The 23,570-nt window shown below is 40.1% G+C and overlaps 1 protein-coding gene across 1 annotated transcript; it reads right to left on the minus strand.

The window, feature by feature from the left end:
* Window positions 1-2,546: 2,546 nt before the first annotated feature.
* On the minus strand, window positions 2,547-18,312 carry dvl2 (dishevelled segment polarity protein 2). Its single transcript, XM_083541452.1, has 15 exons — window positions 17,548-18,312; window positions 11,565-11,634; window positions 8,477-8,622; window positions 7,976-8,082; window positions 7,725-7,854; window positions 7,471-7,561; window positions 7,301-7,370; window positions 6,894-7,033; window positions 6,039-6,115; window positions 5,872-5,939; window positions 5,574-5,696; window positions 5,256-5,387; window positions 4,904-5,080; window positions 4,514-4,732; window positions 2,547-4,352 (listed from the first exon to the last, which is right to left on the minus strand). The coding sequence occupies exons 1-15, from the start codon at window positions 17,706-17,708 to the stop codon at window positions 3,823-3,825; spliced, it is 2,241 nt and encodes a 746-aa protein (XP_083397578.1). The 5' UTR covers window positions 17,709-18,312; the 3' UTR covers window positions 2,547-3,822.
* Between the last annotated feature and the right edge of the window lie 5,258 nt (window positions 18,313-23,570).

Raw genomic sequence — 23,570 nt, forward strand, 5'->3', positions numbered from 1 at the left:
TACCCCTCTGACCCTTGTATCAGGTAAAGATACTCTTTCTTTTTAAATTAGAGACTAAAATGATTATTATTATTATTATTATTATTATTTATTTTTTTATCAAATTGCCAGTAGTTGCAGATACATGGACATGCCTAATAAATTATCAACTGAGTGTAACAAATGTGACCACCACAGGGATTGTTCAACAGGGTACTGGTGGAAATCGGGCCACTGTTGGCTAAGGGAGGAGAAGGAGAGGAGGAAGATGTCTACAGAGACAGCAAGGAAAGGAGAAGTGGAGGAGAGTGGAGGTTAGGGTGGGCACTTTAAATGTTGGTACTGTGACTGGTAAAAAGAGAGAGATAGCTAATATGATGGAGAGGAGAAAGGTAGACATGTTGTGTGTTCAGAAGACCAAGTGGAAAGGGAGTAAGACCAGGAATTGCCTTATGGAGAGGAATGTGGAAGGGTGATGCAGGAAATGGATAGGATTAGTAGGGAGGAAGTGAGAGGAGCGATTAAGAGGATAAAGAGTGGGAAGTTGGTAGGACCAGATGACATACCGGTAAGGAGATGTTTAGAAGAGATTCCAAGATTTTGGAATGTGAGAGGATGCCTAAAGAGCGGATAAGGAGTGTGCTGGTACTGATTTTTTTGAATAAGTTTATTAGTCACACCATGAAGTTATGGTAAAGAGTAGTGGAAGCCAGGCTGAGAGAAGCATCTGTGAGCAACAGTATGGTTTCATGCTAAGGAAGACCACTACATACGTTGTGGTATTGTATGAGGAAGTCAGGTGTGTCAGAGAAGTATTTGAGGGTGGTGCAGGACATGTATGAGGACAGTGTGACAGCAGTGAAGTGTGCAGTAGGAACGACAGACTGGTTCAAGGTGGAGGTTGGACTGCATCAAGGATCGGCTCTGAGCCCTTTCGTGTTTGCAATGCTGATGGACAGGTTGACGGACGAGGTCAGACAGGAGTCTCCCTGGACTATGATGTTTGCGGATGATTTTGTGATGTGGTGAGAGTAGTGAGCAGGTGGAGAAGAGCCTGGAGAGGTGGAGATATGCGCTGGAGAGAAGGGGAATGAAAGTCAGTAGGAGTAAGACAGAGTACATGTGCGTAAATGAGAGGGAGGGCAGTGGAGTGGTGTGGTTGCAAGGAGAAGAGGTGGAGAACGTGGAGGAGTTCAGGTACCTGGGATCAACAGTGCAAATTAATGAAGAGTGTGTTAGAGAAGTGGAGAAAAGAGTGCAGGCAGGGTGGAGTGGGTGGAGAAGAGTGGCAGGAGTGATTTGTAATAGAAGGGTATCTGCGAGAAAGAAAGGGAAAGTTTATAGGACTGTGGTGAGACCTGAAGATGTTGTATGGTTTAGTGACAGTGGCATTGAGTGAAAGACAGGAGGTGGACCTGAAGGTAGCAGAGCTGAAAATGTTGAGATTTTCGTTGGGAGTGACGAGGATGGACAAGATTAGAAATGAGTTTATTAGAGGGACAGCACATGTAGGACATTTTGAAGACAAGGTGAGGGAGGCGAGATTGAGATGGTTTGGACATGTGCAGAGGAGAGACATGGGGTATATCGGTATGGGAATGCTGAGGGTGGAGATGCCAGGAAGGAGGAAAAGAAGAAGGTTTGAAAGAGGCAGATGTAGAGGACAGAGTAGTATGGAGAAGGATGATCTGTAGTAGGAACCCCCAACAGGAGCAGCTGAAAGATGATGATGATGTGTGTATATTTGTGTGATATATTATATATGATATATCTCATATATCATATCATACACACACACACACACACACACACACACACACACACACACACACACACACACACACACTTAATTTTAACAACTATTAACAACTGTCTCATTTACAAACGCACTACAGGGAAAACAGAATTTTATATATTTATGTTGCATATACACAAAAAAAATTTACCTGCTTACTGGAGCACTACAAAATGCACGTTTAGACAGGACAGCTGTTTAAAAGCACAGAGTGACCACTATAGTATTAATAGACCCCCTTTCTCCTTTGTGAATAAGAATATCTTCAGCTGTCTCAACCTGATCTTACAATTTCAAAGTGTGCAGGGTATCAGCTACATAATGAGTGGCCACTTACAGCACAAGGAATTAACAAATAGCAGACTTTGTCATCTTGACAGATTTATTCTGAGTAACTGGTTGATCTTGATTAGGGTGATGGTGGATCCAAAGCTTATCCCATAATGCTGGGCACTTGATTGGAGTAAACACTAGATGGAATGAAAGTCCAGCCAAGGGCACCATATACATCCACATAATCATATCTAAGGAGTAGCCAACCTATGTACTGGCATACAAGCATAATCAGTCAGAATGAACCAGGTATGTAACCAGTAAAATGTATAATAATACAAAACATTTGATCCTGTTTAACAACCATTACAAAAATAAATAATAATAAAGATAAAAGCTATTATCCAGGAAGTTTAATAAACAGTGTACAATATAAAAAAATTTCAATTTGTAAAAAAAAAAAATAAAAATAAAAAAAAAAAAAATGCCAGTCAAGAAGTTTTCTATTACAAATTTATTTTGAGTAAGAAACACAAAAGTGACAACAAACAACATGGCACCAAAAGTGGCACTGTTCTGTTCAATCTTCATTTAGCACCTGTATGCTTTGATTATATCCATATATTCATTCATACAAAAATGATTATGCTTGTCAATCTACTAACAAAAAATGAGTAGAAATGTGAAATATGTGGATTATAAAACTGGCTGATCTACCCAGCATAAGTACCATTTTTGGCATTTTTTGCTCCCTATCCTAGTACCACTGTCTGTACCGCAACTCTACTCTGCCCACATATGCAGCTGTGTTTGATGGTAAACATTTCTGACCATGATTATTCTTCAGTCAACTTTAGTCCACAGTACCAGAGTAAATTACCATAAAAACGGTTTAAAATCCTAGTCAAACCCTGTCTCACATTAGTTTAGTCATTTAGCAATGCATTTTACACACAGTAAAGATGTACTGTAAAGAACACATGTTCAGTACTAGTTGCCATAATATTAGAAAGCTTCCCCTTATGTTTTAACATTTCAGCTGTGAAAGCTCAAGATTGCAACGATTTGAGAAAATTCAACTTAGTAACACCACTTTCTAGCTGCCTTGTCAAAAACATCCAAAATCCTTTAGAAAGTTGCTTTTTTTCCTTAAAAAAAAAAAAAAAAAAAACTAGTTAAAGTGTCTATTCACTTAGTTTTTCTGTAAAAAAAAAAAAAAAAAAAAAAAAAAAAAGTATCTAATGGAAATGGAAAACATAACGAAAATACAAAACTGCAACATTTTTAGAGATCAAAAGAACTAGCGTTTGGGCAGGATGAGTTTTGCCAAGGCAAATATTTACATAGGATATAAAGAGGCCTCAGAGATTTTCCTATGTTAATCGGAGTATAGTGCTTCCTGCATAATTTGATACAATTTGCAAGAAAAAAGTGTCAGGAAATGTGAAAAAAAACAGCACAGTTAGGGAGGCCAGACCCTGTTGTATTCTGTTGGTGAGACTGAACTAACTTTAAAATTACTCAATGTGCTAAATCTGAGTTGTGCAAGACGTCCAGCTTTATACAGAAACCCTGTTCCTGCCGGCGAGGATAGATGCCAAATATAAAGAGCTATCCTGCAGCAATACCAAGTGTTACATCTCAGTCGCTTTCTGAATGAGGCTCACAGTTATCATATGATTAAGTCACATAGAGGTTTCATTCATTCACTCAATCACTCACTGGTTCACTCATCCTTGCCACACACAGAGACACTTATCCTGTGATAACTTTTGCTACATGACATCCACAAAAAACTCGCTAGGGTTTCCCATGGCCAGGTGGAAAGACTGCCTGGAGGCTGTGAGCTCAGGTGGAACAGAGGCCAGGTCACGTGTGGGTGGAGCTCCAGGAGGTCCTCCAGGATTGTTGGGTGGAGGCAGACCTGGGTGTATCGGTGTTCCAGCTGTCTGTGGATGAGCTCCCAGCGCTGGGTGTGGATGTGGGTGCTGTGGTACCATCATTACCATCATGGGATTGTATGGAATTGGAATGCCAGGTGGGTATGGAGAGAGGTGAGGCGGAGGTGCCCGATGATGCGAACGCTGACTGGCATGACTGTGCTCACTTGGCGTGGCTGAGCCATGGTCCCTCCTTAGACTGCTACGCACCGAGTATTCAGATTCACTGCCACTGCCTGAACGTGAGTCAGCTCCACCCCCATTGGGAGATTTGTCGTCACGTGTGCTGCCAGCCATGGTGCTGCCACTCTTACTGCCCCTCCTTCTCTCACCTTCACTTCGAGTGGAGCCACTGCTCCGACTCCCTGTAGACACAGAAGAACATAGAAGTTATTAAAATGCATACATCCAATCAGTCATGTCAGAGAATATTTAAATTGAAATTACTGGCAAACTTTAAAAAACATTTACCCTCATGCATACAGTCACAGAGAATAGAAAATACAGAAGAAAGTGTTTTTTTTACCCTCACTGTGCTGGCTACCCGTGCTGCCAGGGGCATAACTGTAGCTAGAGAGCTCATGGTATGGAGGTGGCTGACTCGAGTATGGGTGAGGGTACTGATATGGGAAAGAGTGAAGCAGGGGCCATGGTGTCGCCCCTGGTAACGGGAGAGGGGCAAGTGTGTCTTGGTCTGAAGCTCCACTGGAACCATCATTATCATTAAGGGACAGATTTGCCATGTCTGAGAATTAAGAAGAAAACAGGAGTCAAAAACATAAAAGATAAACTGTATCATTGCTGGTGTATTTATAGTGTCAACAAAATTTATTAGGTTTTTCTCCCTGATTTATTTTTCTTATCAAACTTACTGCAAGCTTGATCACAGATTTTGGAAACTAAATTGTACACTTACAGTTCTCACAGTCGCTGAAGTCTCCAAAGATATAGTAGCACTGCTCTGAGAAAGTGATCTTATTGACAGTATGTCTAATAAAACCAGCCTTCAGGAGATTACTGGCATATTTACGGGCCTCTCGGCGATCCTGAAAGCCTTCTATGTGATGGTAGAGCCACTCCACCACGTCTGAGCCTGCACATACCATATCATTTTTGTCAGTTAAGCCTGCTTTATTTATCCAATCTGAATTAGCAATAATCTAATTCTATATAAATAAATAAAAATCTTAATCATATTAAAACAATATTGTATTTTTTTAAATAAAGGAAATTCCCACGATAAAGTTTCCTTTAAACGTTTTCCTTACCCAGGAATGCATTAGGGATAGTGATCTTTAGCCACATCCTGTCTCTCACTTCTAGACCTGATTCAGGAGAGGCCATAGCTTTTGCCACAGATGCCATATCAGAGTGAAGAGACAGGTTAAACTCATCAAAACCTACAGACAAATTACAACAAGAGGGGCATGAGACATACATATGTGAAAGGCATTAACTTTTATAAAAAGTTGGTAACACACATAGAATAACGGCATAAAATGTGTTATAGCACAAAATATTCATAGAATATGAAGAAGCCAGAAAGATGATAACCAATAACGAGTTTTTATGCAACATATACATACGTTCAGTTTCGGTGACAGATGAGCTGGAGGTGATTGTACTGCCTGGGTAAGGTGGGTACACTCCCGTCATGGCTACCGAATGCGTGACCCAGGCCGCAGGGTCTATAGGTCTGATAGGCTCATCTGACAAAAAGCGGGAAACAAAAAACCTCTCAATTTCCTTTCCTTATATACTTCCTGCCAAGCTGATGGGCTAAGTAACAAATGCAATCAACATGCAATATCAGGTAATCTAACCCTCATAAAAATCACTTGGTATAATACAATGCCATTTTAAATTGAATTTGAAATGACTCACTACGTGGAAGAGTGAAGTAGCCTTGAGGTGAGGGGTCCCAGCATTTAGCTACTGTAAGAGTGATTGGTCTGAAATAGAATTCGAAACATATAAGCCATGTTACACTACATAAGCCATGTAACCATATTCATTTGTCTTTACACACCCACAAAAATGAGATGCCTCACCCTGGTTTGTGCACAATCTCCCGTAGTACCCTGACCGCATCGTCATTGCTCATGTTCTCAAAATTAATATCATTTACCTGTGAAGAAAAAGTCAATATAATTAATAATAACATAATACCACTTTCTATATAAAGCTGAGCAGCTACAATACATTTACTGCAACAAAATGCTAAATTAGGTTCAGACCCACTGTTCATCCATAACAAAATTATACAGGGTTCTATATTCTTGTTTTTAATATACTCTCATTGAGCACTTTCCCATTAAACAGATTTAATTCTTCATGGCATGGATTGCACAAAGTTTTGGAAATATTTTTTTTTTTTCCAGATTCAGAATCATATCTGACACGAATGCATCATTTCAATTCCGACAGATTTTCATGTGACTTTTTATGCTGTGAATCTCCTGCTCTTCCACATTCCAAATGTGTTCGATCGGAGCCACTGAAGAACACTCAACAATCATGTTCATGAAACCAGTTCGAGATGACTTTTGCATTGTGACACAGAGCATTATGATGCTGGGAGTATTGCAGGCTGTGGCATTCAAACAGTGATTGATTGGTATTAACAGTCTTAAGTGCTGAGAAAACAACAACCCATTTACACCACCCCCATAAGCCTCCACACCCCTTTTTTTTGTTGCACTGCTGATCAGATAGTTACATGAATGTTTGGTGTACAGGAGTATCTAATAAAGTACTCTGTGAGTTGGCCATATGGTGACATCACATCAACCCATATGACACATGTCTTTTTGTCTGTCTTGTGTGTATAGCTGAAATTCACACAATCTTTTAAAACAACAAACTAATGAGAAACTAGCTGGTCATTTTGAGGTCATCTCCCTTACCTGAAGCAGCATGTCACCCGGCTCGATTCGCCCATCGGCAGCCACTGCTCCTCCTTTCATTATAGAGCCAATGTAGATGCCGCCATCGCCTCTCTCGTTGCTCTGGCCCACAATACTGATGCCCAGGAAATTATACTTCTCTGTGAAACACAAACAGTAAACAGTCAAGCTAATTAAGAAACATTACCATTCAGATTTTCTATATTTTAAAATAAAAATGCAACAGAGTGGTGGAGCTGGAGTGAAAGCTGGGGCTACAGGTATAGAAATGGGGTACTTCTGAAGGAATTTAATCAACACTTTCTGGGATTTAAACAGTGCTGAGGGATAAGTAAACCTATTATAACAACACAATTAAAAACACATTTGCGCCAAAAGTAAATGCCATGAATCTGAAATATACCAACCCATGTTTAGAGTGACTGTGATGATGTTCAGTGACATAGTTGAGTCTGTCACACTACTGAAAGATGATGCCTGCAAGAAAGTTGAAAATAATTTAAGAAAACAGAAAAGCAAATCCATGTGTCTGATGATTAAACTAAGCTCCATGTGTTTGATGAGAGGTGTGCTGTACCCTCTCCAGCCTTGGAGGACGCTGTTTCCTGCGTCTGCGGTGTCGCTTTAGCAGCCTAGAGGCAGTGCTCTGTTCTGTTGAACTACTAAACCTGCACACAACATTAATTTCAGCATCAGGCACAGAGAAAGCGGAAATCAAAAACACCACACTTCAAACTGTCACAGATGCATTATTCAATAGTGTCCGATGTGTCAAAAATATCAATGCAATAACCAGAATTTCCGTTCTTTTTTTTTTTCTCTGCCTTTTACCTGCTCATGGTGTCATCATCATCAGAATCACAGAAGCTGGTTGTCTCCAGTTCACTGCTCATCACTGTGGTGGCACTTTCATAACCTGCCAAGTGCCTCTCCAAACGCGACTGGCCGTTCATACGTGACCCTAAAGTTAAAATGAGAATAGAGGCAAGAGAGTGAGACTAAGATCTCTAAAACTTAGATAAATGTTTCTTACTCATATTCAGATCAACAGCTTATCTGTCAAGACATGGGTCATATCGCACCGTGCTCCATGCTCTCTCTGTGGCGAGGCCTCTCTCTCCTGAAGGACACGACAGACTCTGTCTCTGTCTGTTCATCCAGCGTCTCCACACTGCCTGCAGCGTTCGGACTGCAACACCAAGTAAACACACACATGCATTCATTTCGTGCCATGGAGTTTGCAACTTTAAATAACATGTATAAACTGTACAATGATCAAAGATGGTCCTAAGGCTGCAAATTATTAGCAAAACATGGTAACACTGTTGCTATTGTCTAAAGTGTATGCTGTAGCTAAAGATCATGAAATTAACTGGGAAACCAAAGTAAATAAAATACATACCCTGGTAAATAGTAATAATAATAATTAGCCATATTTTATCATTAATATGAGGCGAATGTAGCTCAAAAGTCTGCCTCACCCGAAAACCTTTCCATAATGATACAAACAGTATCCGGTACAAATCTGTGTGTCAACACTATTAAAGTAAAATTGGTCTAAGAAAGGGTCAGAAAATACATACTGAAACGAGGGAGGTCTTGAGTCACCAATTCCCCCAGTCCTCTCAACTGGAGGAGGTGGAAGAGGGGGAGGAGGAGGTGATGGTTGAGCAAGGACCTCCACTGGAGGTGGTGCAGGTTCTGCTGCAGGAACATCTGAGGACACAAGCTAAACAAACAAAAATAGAGTTTAGTTTTTCAAACATTTTAAAGTAATTTTTTTAGTATAAACTCTGTTTTGAAATGTTACTCCGAACTTTCGAGTCACTCGCGGCTTCTCGCGAACTCTCTGATTTTTTGCGAGTTACACTTCCAAAAAATTCCAAATGAAAAGTCGCGAGCTATTGAGGTTGCGAGTGTCGAGGTCGCGATTGTCGAGGTTCCACTGTATACATAAGTAACATCAGCAAGCCTATGTTGCATTATATAACATGTTTATTATTACATTTATATAATTATATAATTTTATACCATTTCTGAACATAAACTACTTTATGGTATGATTTTTATTTCATATGGTTTTAAAAATACCAGGGGTTGGCCTTAAGCCAAGAATTGCAATATCAGTTTGAGTAGCAGGGAAGCTTATTTCATTCCCACAAGTATGTGGCAAAACATATTTGTGCTGGTTTATTCGACAGAAACAGTCATCAAGGCCAGACTAGGGAGATGAATGATCATCAGCTCTCAAATATATCATTTTAATGTACAGGTAGAGGTGGGAGGCTGACATAAGTTAGAAGAGACAGCATTGAAAATATATAAGGATTTATGAGTTATGGATTTTGCTTTAACAGATAAAATATACATATTTAATAGCCGCTGCATGTGAGAGCATGGAGCATTTTTTATTTATTTTGTTCCGACACAAGGGTTAGCGTTAGGGTTAGTTGAACGTTGACAAAAAACAAAACGAGATAGTTGTTGACTTCAGGAAAGCACAGAGCGGCCATTCTCCACTGATCATCGATGGATTCTCCGTGGAGATCCTCAAGAGCCCCAATGCTAATTGGTCTTCAACCAGATAGCATTGATTGCCAAGTAGCCGCTCTTTAAATGCATCAACCGAAGTTCAGAGACAAACAAGTAAAATTGAGATAAAATGGAATAATGTTTCCAGTCATACTTGTTCACCATAAAAATAACTTTTCATAACCCTGTTACACAAGGTGTGTGTGTGTGTGTGTGTGTGTGTGTGTGTGTGTGTGTGTGTGTGTGTGTGTGTGTGTGTGTTTATAAAGCCACTTTCCATATGTCTGGTTTTAAACGAGCAATTGTTAAAGCGAAGCCAGTTAGAATGCACCAGTGAGCCCTTAATTCCTTAAGTACAGCACTCAGTCACCTCACATTTAAACACATGCAAAGTGAAAACAAAGACGAGGTAAAACAACATACGATGTGTTGTAGAATAGCTATTACATTTGACGCAACAGGCTTTTTAAACTTTTGATCAGCTCCTGAGAATTAACAGTCTGTTGAGTAATTTAATGGTTATAATGAACAAAATGTTACACACCTCAATAGTTCTTAATGGAACACAAATAAAGTTGCCTTTCTGTATGTGACTTTCTCTCACCGGTGGTTAGTTCAGTTCAATCAGTTCAGTCAGCAGCAATTGGCATGTAAATACAGGGGTGTGATTAAAAGAAAAATAGCAAACAAGAAACATATTTACATGTATTTAGTTTAACTTTGTGAGCACTGTTCTTCAAGCCACAGAACCTTTAATGTGGGATGGGTCTACTTTAGAAATCATAGTCATGTCTGCCATGTAAACCTGTTATGACAGATTCAACAACAGCCCATAAACTGTTTTGAGAAAGGCGATTTTGTTTGTATTCTTCCCCCCAAAGTTCAGTCCTTACTGTATGTAGTAATCACACATAATCAACAGATGAATAGATCTTAGGCTGAAAATGCAGCAGTAAAAGTAAATCTGATTACGAAGCTGTTGGAAATGTTTTTTTCTCCATGCTACCCTGGGCCAACCTTATCCAGAAATCAAACATCGGTATTTAGGTCTTGAATAGAAATAAGCACTGTTTTGCCTAAGAATCTAAAGTAATGTGAACGAAAACAAACAAACAGAAAAGTAAAAACAATTCTCTTTAACTTGGTCACACAGATTTATGTTCTCTTGGCATTATGCATATGACCTATATGCAATGAATAAAATGAAAAGACTGTTTTGTGATTGCGAGTTCAGATACAGTGTGTGTGTGGTACTTCGAGTGCATTTGATTTGACTCTGCAAAGCCCAAGCGTACACGCTTTTTGAAAAGTGAGAAACAACAGAGACAAAGCAGCAGGTCACAAATATCCAGTGTCTCTGAATTTCCAAAAAAACAAATAAATCAGCCTTTCACTTGCTGTCAGCATACAAGAAATGACTTAGCTTTGCCTGAGGCTGTTAGCTCCATTTAACACTGCTTAGCTTTGCTAACTACATTTGAGATTCAAACAATGAAAACTTCATTATTTCTAAATCACCATTCACCCCACCCTATTCAAATGATTTGTTTTGAACACATTAAATAAATCAGTTTAAATAGTTGGTAAGAGGCAGAGGACCTTTAAGGAGAGAAAAAAAAAAAAACACAAGCACTCACCAAATCTTTTAATAGGGTTAAAGGAGTCTGTGCTATTGTGCACCCTCTCTCCAATGAACATGAAATATCCTGATGCTGGTATAGCGTTTCCGTCTCACTGGGTTAAGTTTCATCAGATCCTTTAGATCGAGAACACGCTTTTCTTTGGAAGCCTCTAGAGCAGGCAGGATTTTAGTCTCCGTGTAAAAGGCTTGAGAAAGACATTTAGAGTTTTCTAAGGTTTGACTTAAGACACTAAACAAATGTGGGCTCCATCAGAATGCTGCAGTGTTTCACTTAAAGATCACAGGTAAAGTCTCCAAACTCAACTCTTCTAATATGAAATGCTCAGTGAACACTAGAGTGCTGCTACACCATATGACTTTAGTTTGGTTTGTAAGCATATGATGCACGTCAACAATGTAAAGTCTCAGCAAATGTAGCAAGTGATTAATGAAAAAGCCCAAAAACAATGGAAACAAAAAGAGCAAGGAAATGCAGGAAAGAAAAGTCAGATACATACCCAGGAAACCACTCGTCCATTAAAGCAGGGCAGCTTAGCGTTGTCATCAGAAATCTCTTCCTTGACCACTCTGGAACGAGAAGAGCAATAGCTTATAAGTATATGATTTATAATAATGGTGATTTGGAAATTTCCCCACTGTGGAACTAATAGAGGAATATCTTATAATAAATGTGGTGAACTACTGCATAGAGTCTTTTTAGGGCCGGCAACAGCCTCGATATCAATTACTCCGACTTTAAAACCCACATGGCTTCATTTTTTTTAATCAGAGTGATACACAGTAGAGATCATAAAAGAGGTAAGATGGTTGTGGAACACAATAGGGGTGGATAATTAAACAAACATTTCCGCAAAGGCGTTTTTTTTGTACCACTCTGCACATACCTTTGCTCGTGACGTAAATTATTTATAAAGCCATTCTAACAAACAACTTTATAGAAACATTACCAAGATTCTTTTCGAGTAGCTCGAATTCCGCATACACTACATTTCTTTCTTGTTAAACAGCACTCACAGTAATCCTGGAAGAGAATACTCCCATCAGGAAAGAAATGCCTCATCATAGGATTAGTATGATTAGTCAGAGGAGCTTTGTATTACTTTGCAGTGTCTCTTCCCACTAAGGCATGGGTTACATTAGTTTTTTTGTTTAGTTGTTCTCAATGATCACAATTGCTCTAAGGGGAAAGGTGGATGTAAATCATGTCTGTACTATGCCCCCACGCAACAAACCAGGTGGTCAACTGTCTGTATAACATGTAATAATAATGTTGCTGAAAAATGTCCTAATGTCCTACACTTGTAAAAATGTCAAAACCTATATGTATCAATAATAGGAATGTTTTCTAAATGTATAATGCTGTACAGGAGCACAAAGTAAACTACTCAATTATTAACAGTGAATCATGAAAATCAATAGCAATGCAATATGGAGGAATCAATAAAGCTAAAAATAAATGTAAGAATGGTAATATTAAGTCTTATTTTCGACACCTCAAAGTCCATGATTTTCTTTTTATCATGCATTTCCCACCTTATACCATAACAGCGACCTCCTGTAGAGGATACTGGTGCATGTGCTTTCTTAAACATTTGACACCTTCCAGTATATCTTGTCAAAACTGTTGTGACTCAAGCAACATTACAAAGCAATCCATCACTCTTGGAGGAAAGCACCATCTGCTCTCTTCAACATACATGAGCTCGTCTTTTACAGGCGTGATTAATCAGCATCAATGTGATAGACAGGCGGAGAGAGCATGACCCTTTCTTTTTACCAACCTGCCATGGATATCTGTGGCATAAATAATATTCAGACTTACAATCTCTCAGAAATATAACACTATACTCACTGAAATTGTACTTATCCTATAATATTTGCAATATGCTATTTTTTTTTCCCATATCCACATCAAGGGTATGTTCCTGCCTTGTACCTGCACTGCACCGCACCCTGACAAAAAAGTGGCTACTGAAGATAAATATATAAATAAATGTCAATTTAGAAATGCAGAAAATCTAAATATAATTGTATAGTATACATATGATACTAGCTTTAAACCTACACAAGTCTAGCACAGCATGGTGTTAAATAATCTGGTAATGTTCAAAATTAGATTATTGATGTCTAAAAAAAAAACCCTGTGCTTTATGCTAAAGATTTTCTGACAGATTTACACAGAAACGATCTAAACTAGTGACACAAAAATGTATGTACATTCTAGGGGTGTAACACTTGTTTGTCTTGTTTGTACCGAACCGCTTTGGCACAGGACGGTGATTTTTGTTTAGTCTCTTTAGGCTTGCATTTGCAAAAATTAAATATATAAAAATCAAATGGAATAAATCAAATTAATGCAGTACACTTTTTTTATTACATTGATTAAAATTTGTATATATATATCCATATAGCCCAGTGTGATTTCTAGCGAAATAGATATATTTAATTTAATCACAATAACAAAAGTGTAATGCATTTATTTGATTTATTACATCTTAGTTTTTTTTTTTTTTTTTAAACGCAAGCAGGCATTTTATATCAAAATTGATCAAAAATAAATAAAAATATAAACTGTTGACGTTCACAAATGTAAATACAATTTTTGTTTTTGAAAAATTTAACCTAACCGTGACTTAAAAACCAAAGTACGTACCGAACAGTGAATTTTGTGTACCGTTACACCCTTATTACATTCCCTTAAATAATTAACTTACATGCAAGTGTGTTGTCATGTGTGCTATGCTCACATTTATAATAAAATAGTCCATTGTCAAGCAGAGAATTGGAGAGTTGGACTGTGCCAATGTGTTTATTTTGTGTGGCTACACAAAAGACTTCCAACAGGACATTACGTTTCTCAATCACTAACAATGATTTATAGATTATGTTGATACATTTTCTTTTTAATAAAACCACACTAAGGGATTTTTATTCAGTAGGAGCATCAGTGCGTGAAAGCATGTGTATTGAATCCAGACATTACCACAGTGACATTTTGTTGAGCCTGTTGCTAATAAAATTACACCCACACAAAAAAAAGCAAGGATGTTTTCATCATGTACACAATTGTAAATAAACAAATGTGTGAGTGCAGTATTTAGCATGTTGTTGTGTATTGGCTTTTAAATCTAAATCTGGAATGTTACTACACACTTCAATGTTTTTCAGTTTGTAAAAAATGAAAATAAGGCTGTAGGCTGATGCTACATTCCTTTTACTGCACTACAGCCTAATTCAATTAACAAGAGTCTATTGCACATAGCGCATTACTATTCTTCCAACCAATAATGTTCTGTTTGACCAGAATGAAAAAAAAATTTTAAATTCAGCGAATGAGCCTAATCTGGGAGTGTGGAACATGTCCTAAAACTTTGGGCATACTTAAACACTTGAGGGGAAGGAAGGGAAAAAAACTCCTATAATATAACTCTGAATGTTATTCTCAGAGAGGGGAAAACAAATGTTACAAAATAAAGGAAAGAAAAATCCATCCAAAATCATATTCATTTTATCACCTGGGAAAAAAAAGTTCTGATCACTCATAGCAAGCTCAATGCACTCCACTGTACTGTGAAAATCTAGGTTACGAGATACGGTGGTGCAAAAATAGACTGAAGCACAAGAGAATGTGGGAACAGAGATATGCATCAAAGAACGAGAGAGAAAGGAATGATACTGCTCAAATCCAAGGCTACAGTGCTGCGGAAAATACATTAAGAACGAGACAAGATGAAAGTGGCAACCATCGGCAACCATCCCCCCATCCTTTCGGCACTCTCTTTCCCTCTCGCATGCTCTCCTTCGCTCTGCCCTTCTCTGTCTCGCTCTTCGTGTTGATTCTGCCCAGACACCCAGCAAATGGCCTCTCTCCAAACTCCACTACACCCCCGTCATCCCCCCTGCTCCAACCCTTCTCTACCACACACAGGCAGGCTGACAGCTGGCTCCGTGCACAGCAAATCAAAACAGCAGCATCAGAGTGAACCTACTTCCGTACGTTCCCCTCCACCACCGTATCACCTTACAGTCCATCTATGCATTTCTGCACTTCAACAATAACACACGTCATATACACACAAGGCCCATGCTACTGAACAGCACAAAGCAACCAGGAAAACCCATCAGAAGGTCATATAAAACTAAGCGTGTTATTTCAATGCTCATTAGTACTTCTTTAGCTTTATTTAACCAATCTCCTTACTCAAGGCTCATTATATACACACACACACACACACACACACACACACACACACACACACACACACACACACACACACACACAACTAATCCATGAATCAAATAGTACACTTCCGGTCTTCGATGAAGATTGAGACATGTCCCGAATGTTTATCCTGATTTTAAAAAGATGCTTACAAGAAGCCTTAACCTACCTGGAGGAAATGTCCTCACTAGTACAGACACATCAGTGATCTCTTAATAAAGACTGATTATACCAACAGAGAAATTGTAGGAATTTAAAAAGGTTGATTATACACCAAATTCCACTATATGAGAAAGATATTAAAACACATGGGGGGAGTGGTGGCTCCAGCGGTTAAGGCGCTGGGTTGCAGATCGGAAGGTCTGGGGTTCAAGCCCCGGTATCGCCAAGCTGCCACTCTTGGGCCCTTGAGCAAGGCCCTTAACCCTCTATGCTCCGGGGGTCCCTTACGAGGGAAATATCAAGGTCCGTGACGTCGGAGTGACGTGGGGCCGCCTTCCCGTGGGCTCACCACCTGCAGGAGGGACCGTAAGGGACGGTGCTGTGAGGATTGGGCAGCAGTCGAAGGCGGGGGCCTGCTTAGACTGCTGCCCCCGCGACCCGAATTACGGATAAGCGGAAGAAAATGAATGAATGAATGAATGAATTAAAACACATCATTAGTATCATTAAGGAGCACTAACGCAGAACATTATATCTGAAATGGATGCGTGTAGTCTAATGTAGTGTATAGGTAGCTTTGCCACAGAATGTGTATTGTTCATCTTCTACACATGAATTTCTTAGTAATAGGAGGCGATGAAATGTCCCTGAAAATTCAGAGGTCTCGGGATGGACATTAAAAGTGGAGCTCTTCATTACAGTCAGTGGTGACTTTAAAATTCCTAAATCCATTTTTTCACAATGGTCCACTTCATAATTGTATGATTTTGGATTCAGTGGTGGGATTTTGTGCAAGAGAACCCACACTCTGGAGCTGGTAAATATGATGTTGACTATTTGGCTTCACTAATAGTTTTTCCTGCACGACATGGATATAACTAGCAGCACCGATTCATCTGCAAAGCACCTCTTCTGTGATTAACAATCATACTCCATACACTGTGTCTGACGAACGTATTAATTCAAATCAATGTAATTTGCATAGCGCTTTTTAACAATGGGCATTGCGCCTAATACGTAGGTTATACAATTTTATTTTATACGTTAGTACCTATAATTTTATCCCTGATAAAGCCAGTGGCAACAATGGCAAGGAAAAAACTCTCCGAGGTGATACGAGGAAGAAACCTAGAGAGGAACCAGATTTAGAATGGAGCACATCCTCATCTATGTGCCACCTTATTACACGGCATTATTAACAGATTCAACTTTACTCAGTTTTAACTCAAAGAATACTTTTCTTCACTACAGACTCGACTCGCTGGTAAAAGACATTGCGTTTTGACAGGTCTACTGCATGATCCTCATGAGTACGTACGTAGTCGAGAAACGAGCCCAGATTTTTGGCTTTCGCCCTCAAAAGTGAGGCAAGGAGGATCCACAATATGACACACGTGAGAGGAATTGAAATTAGGGGACAGACTTGCCAGAAAAGCTTTTTTTTTTCCCCCTCCTTACAGATGTAGTCTACAAACTTAATGTGTTCTAGTCAGATCATGATTCAGTGTTTTTCTTTCTCCAGGCTGCATCCTGTTTGTCCTTCTCTCACACACACACACACACACACACACACACACACACACACACACACACACACTGTATCGTTTAGGTTGTATAGGTTACTATGGTCCGTCTGACATTTAAACCAAACAAATAGGACAAACTACAAACTACTACCTCCATGTAATTAGACTGTGTTTTGTCCTCCAAGCCTGCAAGTTTGTGTATGTAAATCGGATTAGACCCACAACTCAGAGGCGCATAGTTTTGGGTGAAAATGGAGTTGGAGAACTTTTCCTGCACTGCTAATCTTCTACCTTGAAACAATGCTCTATAAAAGCTCGGTCTCTCCTCAGAGCAGTTTAACTGTCAGTGTTTTATGTGAAATGAAGCCCCAAACTATATAGTTTTCCATCGGAGTTACAGTTTCTCCCACACTTTTGGAATAAAAGGACAGTGAGAAAAGTAGCGTGAAGTTTTTTTTTCCTCCTGGTTACTTTGTAGCGCTACACTCGCGTCCATCCTCCGCACGGTAACTCTCTCTCTCACACACACACACACACACACACACACACACACAGCCCCCACTTACTCACCCGAAGTCCTGGTCCATAGACTTGAAGAAGAATTTGTAGTTTGGTTTGTTCAGCACTTGCTTGAAATCCAGCAAAGTGATTTTTTCCGCCGCGATGGGAATCTTCACCAGGTACGGCGTCTCCTCTTCGTCAATGTGATAAATTATTTTGGTTTCTGCCATTTTCTCCAGCCACTTTTTTTCTCCCCCCTCTTGTTCCCAGAAGTATGGCAGAGGGAGCTAACCGGCTAAACCCGAGCTAGCTAACAAGAGGTGGAGGAGGAGAGGTGGAGAGGGAGAGGGAGAGGGAGGAGGAGGAGGAATCGAAGGGGGCGACCCGAGTCGCAGCCTACCGAGGAACACTCCTTCAGCCGAAGCCTTAACAAGGAGGAAAAAACAGGAAGAAAGTTGAAAATCGTAAATCCTCTGTCCCTGGTTTAAACTCGAACGCGCATCCCGGGGCTCCAGGTTAACTCTGCGGATGTCTGGTTAAAAAAAAGAGAGAGAGCGAGAGAGAGAGAGAGAGAATAAGAAGAGACGCCTACTTTTACTCGGGCGGTCCCGGTCAGCTTTCCCACCACTCTAACTTTTCTCCCCCCAACAGCAGCAGCAGCAGTGGAGGGGGAACTGGCGCTTCCCCTCCGCGGCGCAGGCCAACGCGGCGCGTGACGTAACGCAGCTTCAAATGCACGCGCGCTCCCGAACATTCCCAATATTCCCAGAATCAAGTTTTACTGATCCTAACACGTGCATAATCCACTTCCTGAGAATATTACACTTTATTAAAACTGCATTTAAAAAAAAGGAAAAATTTAAAACGATACATTAAATCCCAGTTATTGCAGTAGGAATCACAGACTGGTTTAAGGTGGAGGTTGGACTGCATCAAGGATTGGCTCTAAGCCCTTTCCTGTTTGCAGTGGTGATGGACAGGGCGAGGTCAGACAGAAGTCTCCATGGACTATGATGTTTGCAGGTCATATTGTGATTTGTGGTGAGAGTAGGGAGCAGGTTGAGAAGAGCCTGGAGAGGTGGAGGTACATGCTGGAGAGAAGGGGAACGAAAGTCAGTAGGAGTAAGACAGATTACATGTGTGTGAATGAGAGGGAGGGCAGTGGAATGGAGAAGAGGTAGAGAAGGTGGAGGATTTCAGGTTTTAGTACCTGGGGTCAACAGTGCAACAGTGTGTTAGAGAAGTGAAGAAAAGAGTGCAGGCAGGATGGAGTGAGTGGAGAAGAGTGGCAGGAGTGATTGGTAATAGAAGGGTATCTGCAAGAGTGAAAGGGAAAGTTTATAGGACTGTAGTGAGACCTGCGATGTTGTATGGTTTAGAGGCAGTGGCATTGAGTAAAAGGCAGGAGGTGGAGCTGGAGGTAGCAGAGCTGAAGATGATGAGGTTTTTGTTGGGAGTGATGAGGATGGACAGGATTATAAATAAGTTAATTAGAGGGACAGTGCATGTAGGACGTTTTGGAGACAAGGTGAGGGAGGCGAGATTGAGATTGTTTGGACATGTGCAGAGGAGGGACATGGGGTATATCAGTAGGAGAATGCTGAGGATGGAGCCGCCAAGAAAGAAGAAAAGAGGAAGGCCAAGGAGGAGGTTTATGGATGTGGTGAGGGAAGACATGCAGGTATTTCTTTTGAAAGAGGCAGAAGTAGAGGACAGAGTAGTATAGAGACGAATGATCCGCTGTGGCGACCCCTAATGGGAGAAGTCTAAAGAAGAAGCACTTGAGTGCTTGAGTTGAATGCGCTTGAGCCAGTTCCTGGTTAGATTCTTACCTGCCAAAGATTTTCTCCCAGCCCGCTTCCGTTTGCTCAATTCGGACCGGATGACTGAATATTCACTGCTCGGATCTGACCTGAATCAATGCGACCGATAATTTGCAGACACTGATGTAGTGAAGCCGGAATAGGCCTGTGCCCCGGGATTTCAAATCAAATCAAATCAAATCAGATTAAATCAAATCAAATCTTATTTGTCACATACACATACATACAGGGTACGACATGCAGTGAAATGCTGGACTGTTTTACAACAGTCCAGCATGAGGGAATAGGATGGGGAGAAAAATAAAACAAAGAAAAAGAAGACTAATAAATTAAGTATAAAACTATATAAAATATAAGAATATATAAAGATATTTATGAGATATATATATGAGAAAAAAAGATGTATATACAAAATATGCTTATGGCAGTAAACAGTAAAACAGTAAACAATTTAAGGTGGTTAATGTGATTGTCCATAAAGTGTCTGTGTGCAGTATGGTGTGGTATAAAATATAAAGTGCGCTGTGCTGTGCGAATCCAGAGTTTAAAGTGTCGTAGTGCGAAAAGAGAAATATGTGCAGAGAAAAAGTGTGATGATGGAGAAAGTGGGCCAGTTTTTAGATCCTGGGTGTTTCCTGGTTTAAACTCTGAATGGCCTGCGGGAAGAAGCTCCTCCTCATTCTCTCTGTGTTCGCTTTCAGGGAGCAGAAGCGTTTCCCTGAACGCAACAAAGAAAAGAGTCCATTTTTGGGATGGCTGAGGACCTCGATAATCTTTTTGGCTCTGGTCCTGCACCGCATGCTGTAGATGTCCTGCAGGTTAGGGAGCTCAGTGTGAATGATACGTTCAGCTGAATGCACCACCATCTGGAGGGTTCGCCTGTCCTGCATGGTGCTGTTCCCGAACCAGGAAGTGATGCTACCCGTCAGAACCCTCTCATTGGTGCAGGTGTAGAAAGTCTTTAGCACCTGAGAGGGTAGTTTAAAGTCCTTAAGAGCCCTTAAGTGTCTCAGATGGTACAGACGCTGCCGGGCCTTCTTTACCAGGGAGTTGGTGTGACAGGACCAAGGCAGGTCCTGTGTGATGTGAACACCTAGGTACCGGAAACTGTCCACTCTCTCCACTGGGGTCACGTTGATGTTTAGCGGTTGGTATGACCGCTCGTGCTGAAGTCCACTATCAACTCCTTAGTCTTGCTGATGTTCAGGAGAAGGTTGTTCTCCTAGCACCATCTCTTCAGGTTTTTAACCTCCTGTAGGTAGGCCGTCTCGTCGTTGTTGAAGATCAGGCCCACCACAACAGTGTCGTCAGCAAACTTGATGATGGTGGTGGAGTTGGAAGTGGCCACACAGTTGTGTGTACAGTGAATACAGCAGGGGCTCAGAACACAACCCTGGGGAGCTCCAGTGCTGAGGGTGAGGGTGGATGAGGTGTGTTTTCCCACCCGTACGGCTTGTGGTCTGTCTGTCAGGAAGTTAGAGATCCATTGGCACAGCGGCAGGCTGAGAGGTAAGTGTGGAGGGAATTATGGTGCTAAACGCTGTAACTACGCTAAACTGTAGTCCACAAACAGTATCTTTGTATAATTCCCATTTCTGTGGTCCAGGTGGCTCATCGTGGTGTGGAGAAGATGAGCAATGGCATCCTCAGTAGAACGATTCTGACGGTACGCAAACTTTAATGGGTCCAGTGTCAGGACAGGAATAATGGTGGACTGTTTGAAACATGAGGGGACAACAGACAGTGTTCCAGTGAGAGGTTGAATATCTCAGTGAACACCGATGCTAGCTGGTCAGCGCAGGCTTTCAGAACCCAACCTGTGATGCCATCTGGTCCTGCTGCCCTCCTGGTATTCACTCTCTAAAATGCCCTCCTCACGTCATGCTCCGAGATGGTGAACCTGTTTACCTCTCTGGCTCTCTCGGCGTGCACGCTGTTTGTGTCGCTAGCGCCGCTAGTGTGGTTAGCTGCAGCCTCGAAACGAGGCTTAGCTCGTCTACCAGAGAAGAGTTTGCATTCACCATTCTAGAAGATGGTGTTCTATAGTCCATGATTGTTCTTAGTCCCTGTCACAGGCTCCTAGAGCCACCATGTTTTGATTTAATCTCAATCTGTTTATTTGAAATGTCCACTTTTGTGTTAATGTTCCGTGAATGACCTTTACAACCACTTGAATTGATATGACAGCAAATATAGGCTCTAAATTCAATCCACAATATTCATATTACGTATCAACCTTATCATGCAACATAAATACACAAAGTTTGTGGACACCTTTCTGTCACACCCAGGCATGTGTACCCTTCCCAAAACATGTTGGAAGGACAAAACTGAATAGAATGTCTTTGAATGCTGCAGGATTTGAATTACAATTTCCCTTCACTGGAACCAAGAGAATCAAACCTGTTAAAGCATCTCAGTGCCCTTGTGCACAAAGCAAGCTCCATGGTTGTCTAAGGGTGAAATGGCAGAACTCCTGCACAGAGCCCTGTCCTCAACCCCACTAAACATCATTGGGATTAACTAAAATGCTGACCTCAGGTCTCCTCCAAAACTTCAGTGTCTGAACACATTAAACGTTTTACGGCTGAATGAATAAATGAATGAATGAATGAGAAAAAAAAATCTCAGAGCCACACTTGAAAATGTAGCAGAAAACCTTTCCAAAAAATTGGCTGCTGTTATAACAGCACATATATGTGTGTGTATTTATGCGCTGTTATAACAGCAGCCAATTTTTGGGAAAGCCTTTCTGCTAGATTTCATTAATCCCCTATATATAAAATATATGTACATATATATATATACTGTATATATATGGAATTGTGAAGTGGTAGCTCGGTGGTTACAATGTTGGACTTGTGATTTAAAGGTTGTGAATTCAAATCCCAGCACCATTAGATAATTGTAAACTGCTATGGATGAGTGTCCAATCTTACGTTTTTTTTATTTATTGTCACGAAATGTAATATATTGATTTGTAGTCATAGACAAAAATTTCCAAATGTTTATGTATCACTGAGGACGACTTTCTATGTAATGTATTTCAATAGGAAGTATCTTCGGTGCCTCTGCCACAGTTTTCTTTCTGCCACTGGATAAAACAGATGCTGTATTATTTGTTTATTTTGTTTGTTACTGAATTTTTAATCTTCGAGCACTATTACTCAACATTAAAGTAGGAGATTTAATCCTTGTTTTTATTGCTTTATATTCGTTAAGCTACTCACTATTATAAACCATCGTCAGTGGTTCCTTCCAGTCAAAATACAGTAAATATATATTTATATATAGGAGACTGTTTTAATTAAAGACACACATTTATTACAGTATAAACCGTACCCTAACCGTGTATTTTCTGCCTTTTTTATAAAAAATGGGAAAAAAGATTACTTTTGGCATTTCTGTCAGCATTACCCATGCTTCAGTTGCTATGGAGACGGAGCAAGATGGAGGCAGTCAAAAAAGGGTAATTCGTGTCCATGAGCACGAATCAATAGATTAAAGTTTGTGACTATATCACGAAATGACATTAGACTGTGTTGTGTCTGCCAAATGCCATAAATGTAATTAATTGTGTCCACATACCTTTAGGAAAATAGCATATCCTCGTATGTGATTACTTTTTTTGTTAACCTCATTAAACACGTGAAGCAGAATCTTGTTGTCTTGAAATTTCATATTTGATTTCAACTACAACAATGGCAATATTGTGTGATTTTTGTGTGTCTGGTACAGTAAATACAGTTCATTGGACTGGACCACTGACAAATAGGACTTTATAATAGACTACAATATTTTATTTAACTCAAAATTTTCCCTAAAATATATAATTAAATGCACAAGTATTCATCTCGCTAGAGTCCATGTTTTCTATAGGGTGAATAAGTGATTTTTTCTTGGGCAAATTCATTACAGCAGGGCCTACATATTAAAGTCTCATTTGTCTTTATTAGCAAGTTTGCACTTCTGATGACATACTCTGAATTTGTATATTTGTGCCCAATTACTTAAAAAAAAAAGTTATATTTACTTTGGTAAGTCTTATTTAAGGCAGGAAAAAGTGAACAGGGTGAAATTCTAAAGGCAGATTATAGAGTGGAACAGTTGGGAATCAGTGAAGCGAGTTCATACTGTATGTGTTCGTTATTACCAGTAAAAAATACAGAAATAAAGAAACACAAACACAACATTGCTAGGATGGAGAAAATAATAAATAATATAATAACACCAGGAAAACCTATATGTGAAATAAAAGTTACGCCTATA

This window comes from Silurus aristotelis (assembly GCF_946808225.1).
Source record: "Silurus aristotelis genome assembly, chromosome: 5".
Classification (NCBI taxonomy): domain Eukaryota; kingdom Metazoa; phylum Chordata; class Actinopteri; order Siluriformes; family Siluridae; genus Silurus; species Silurus aristotelis.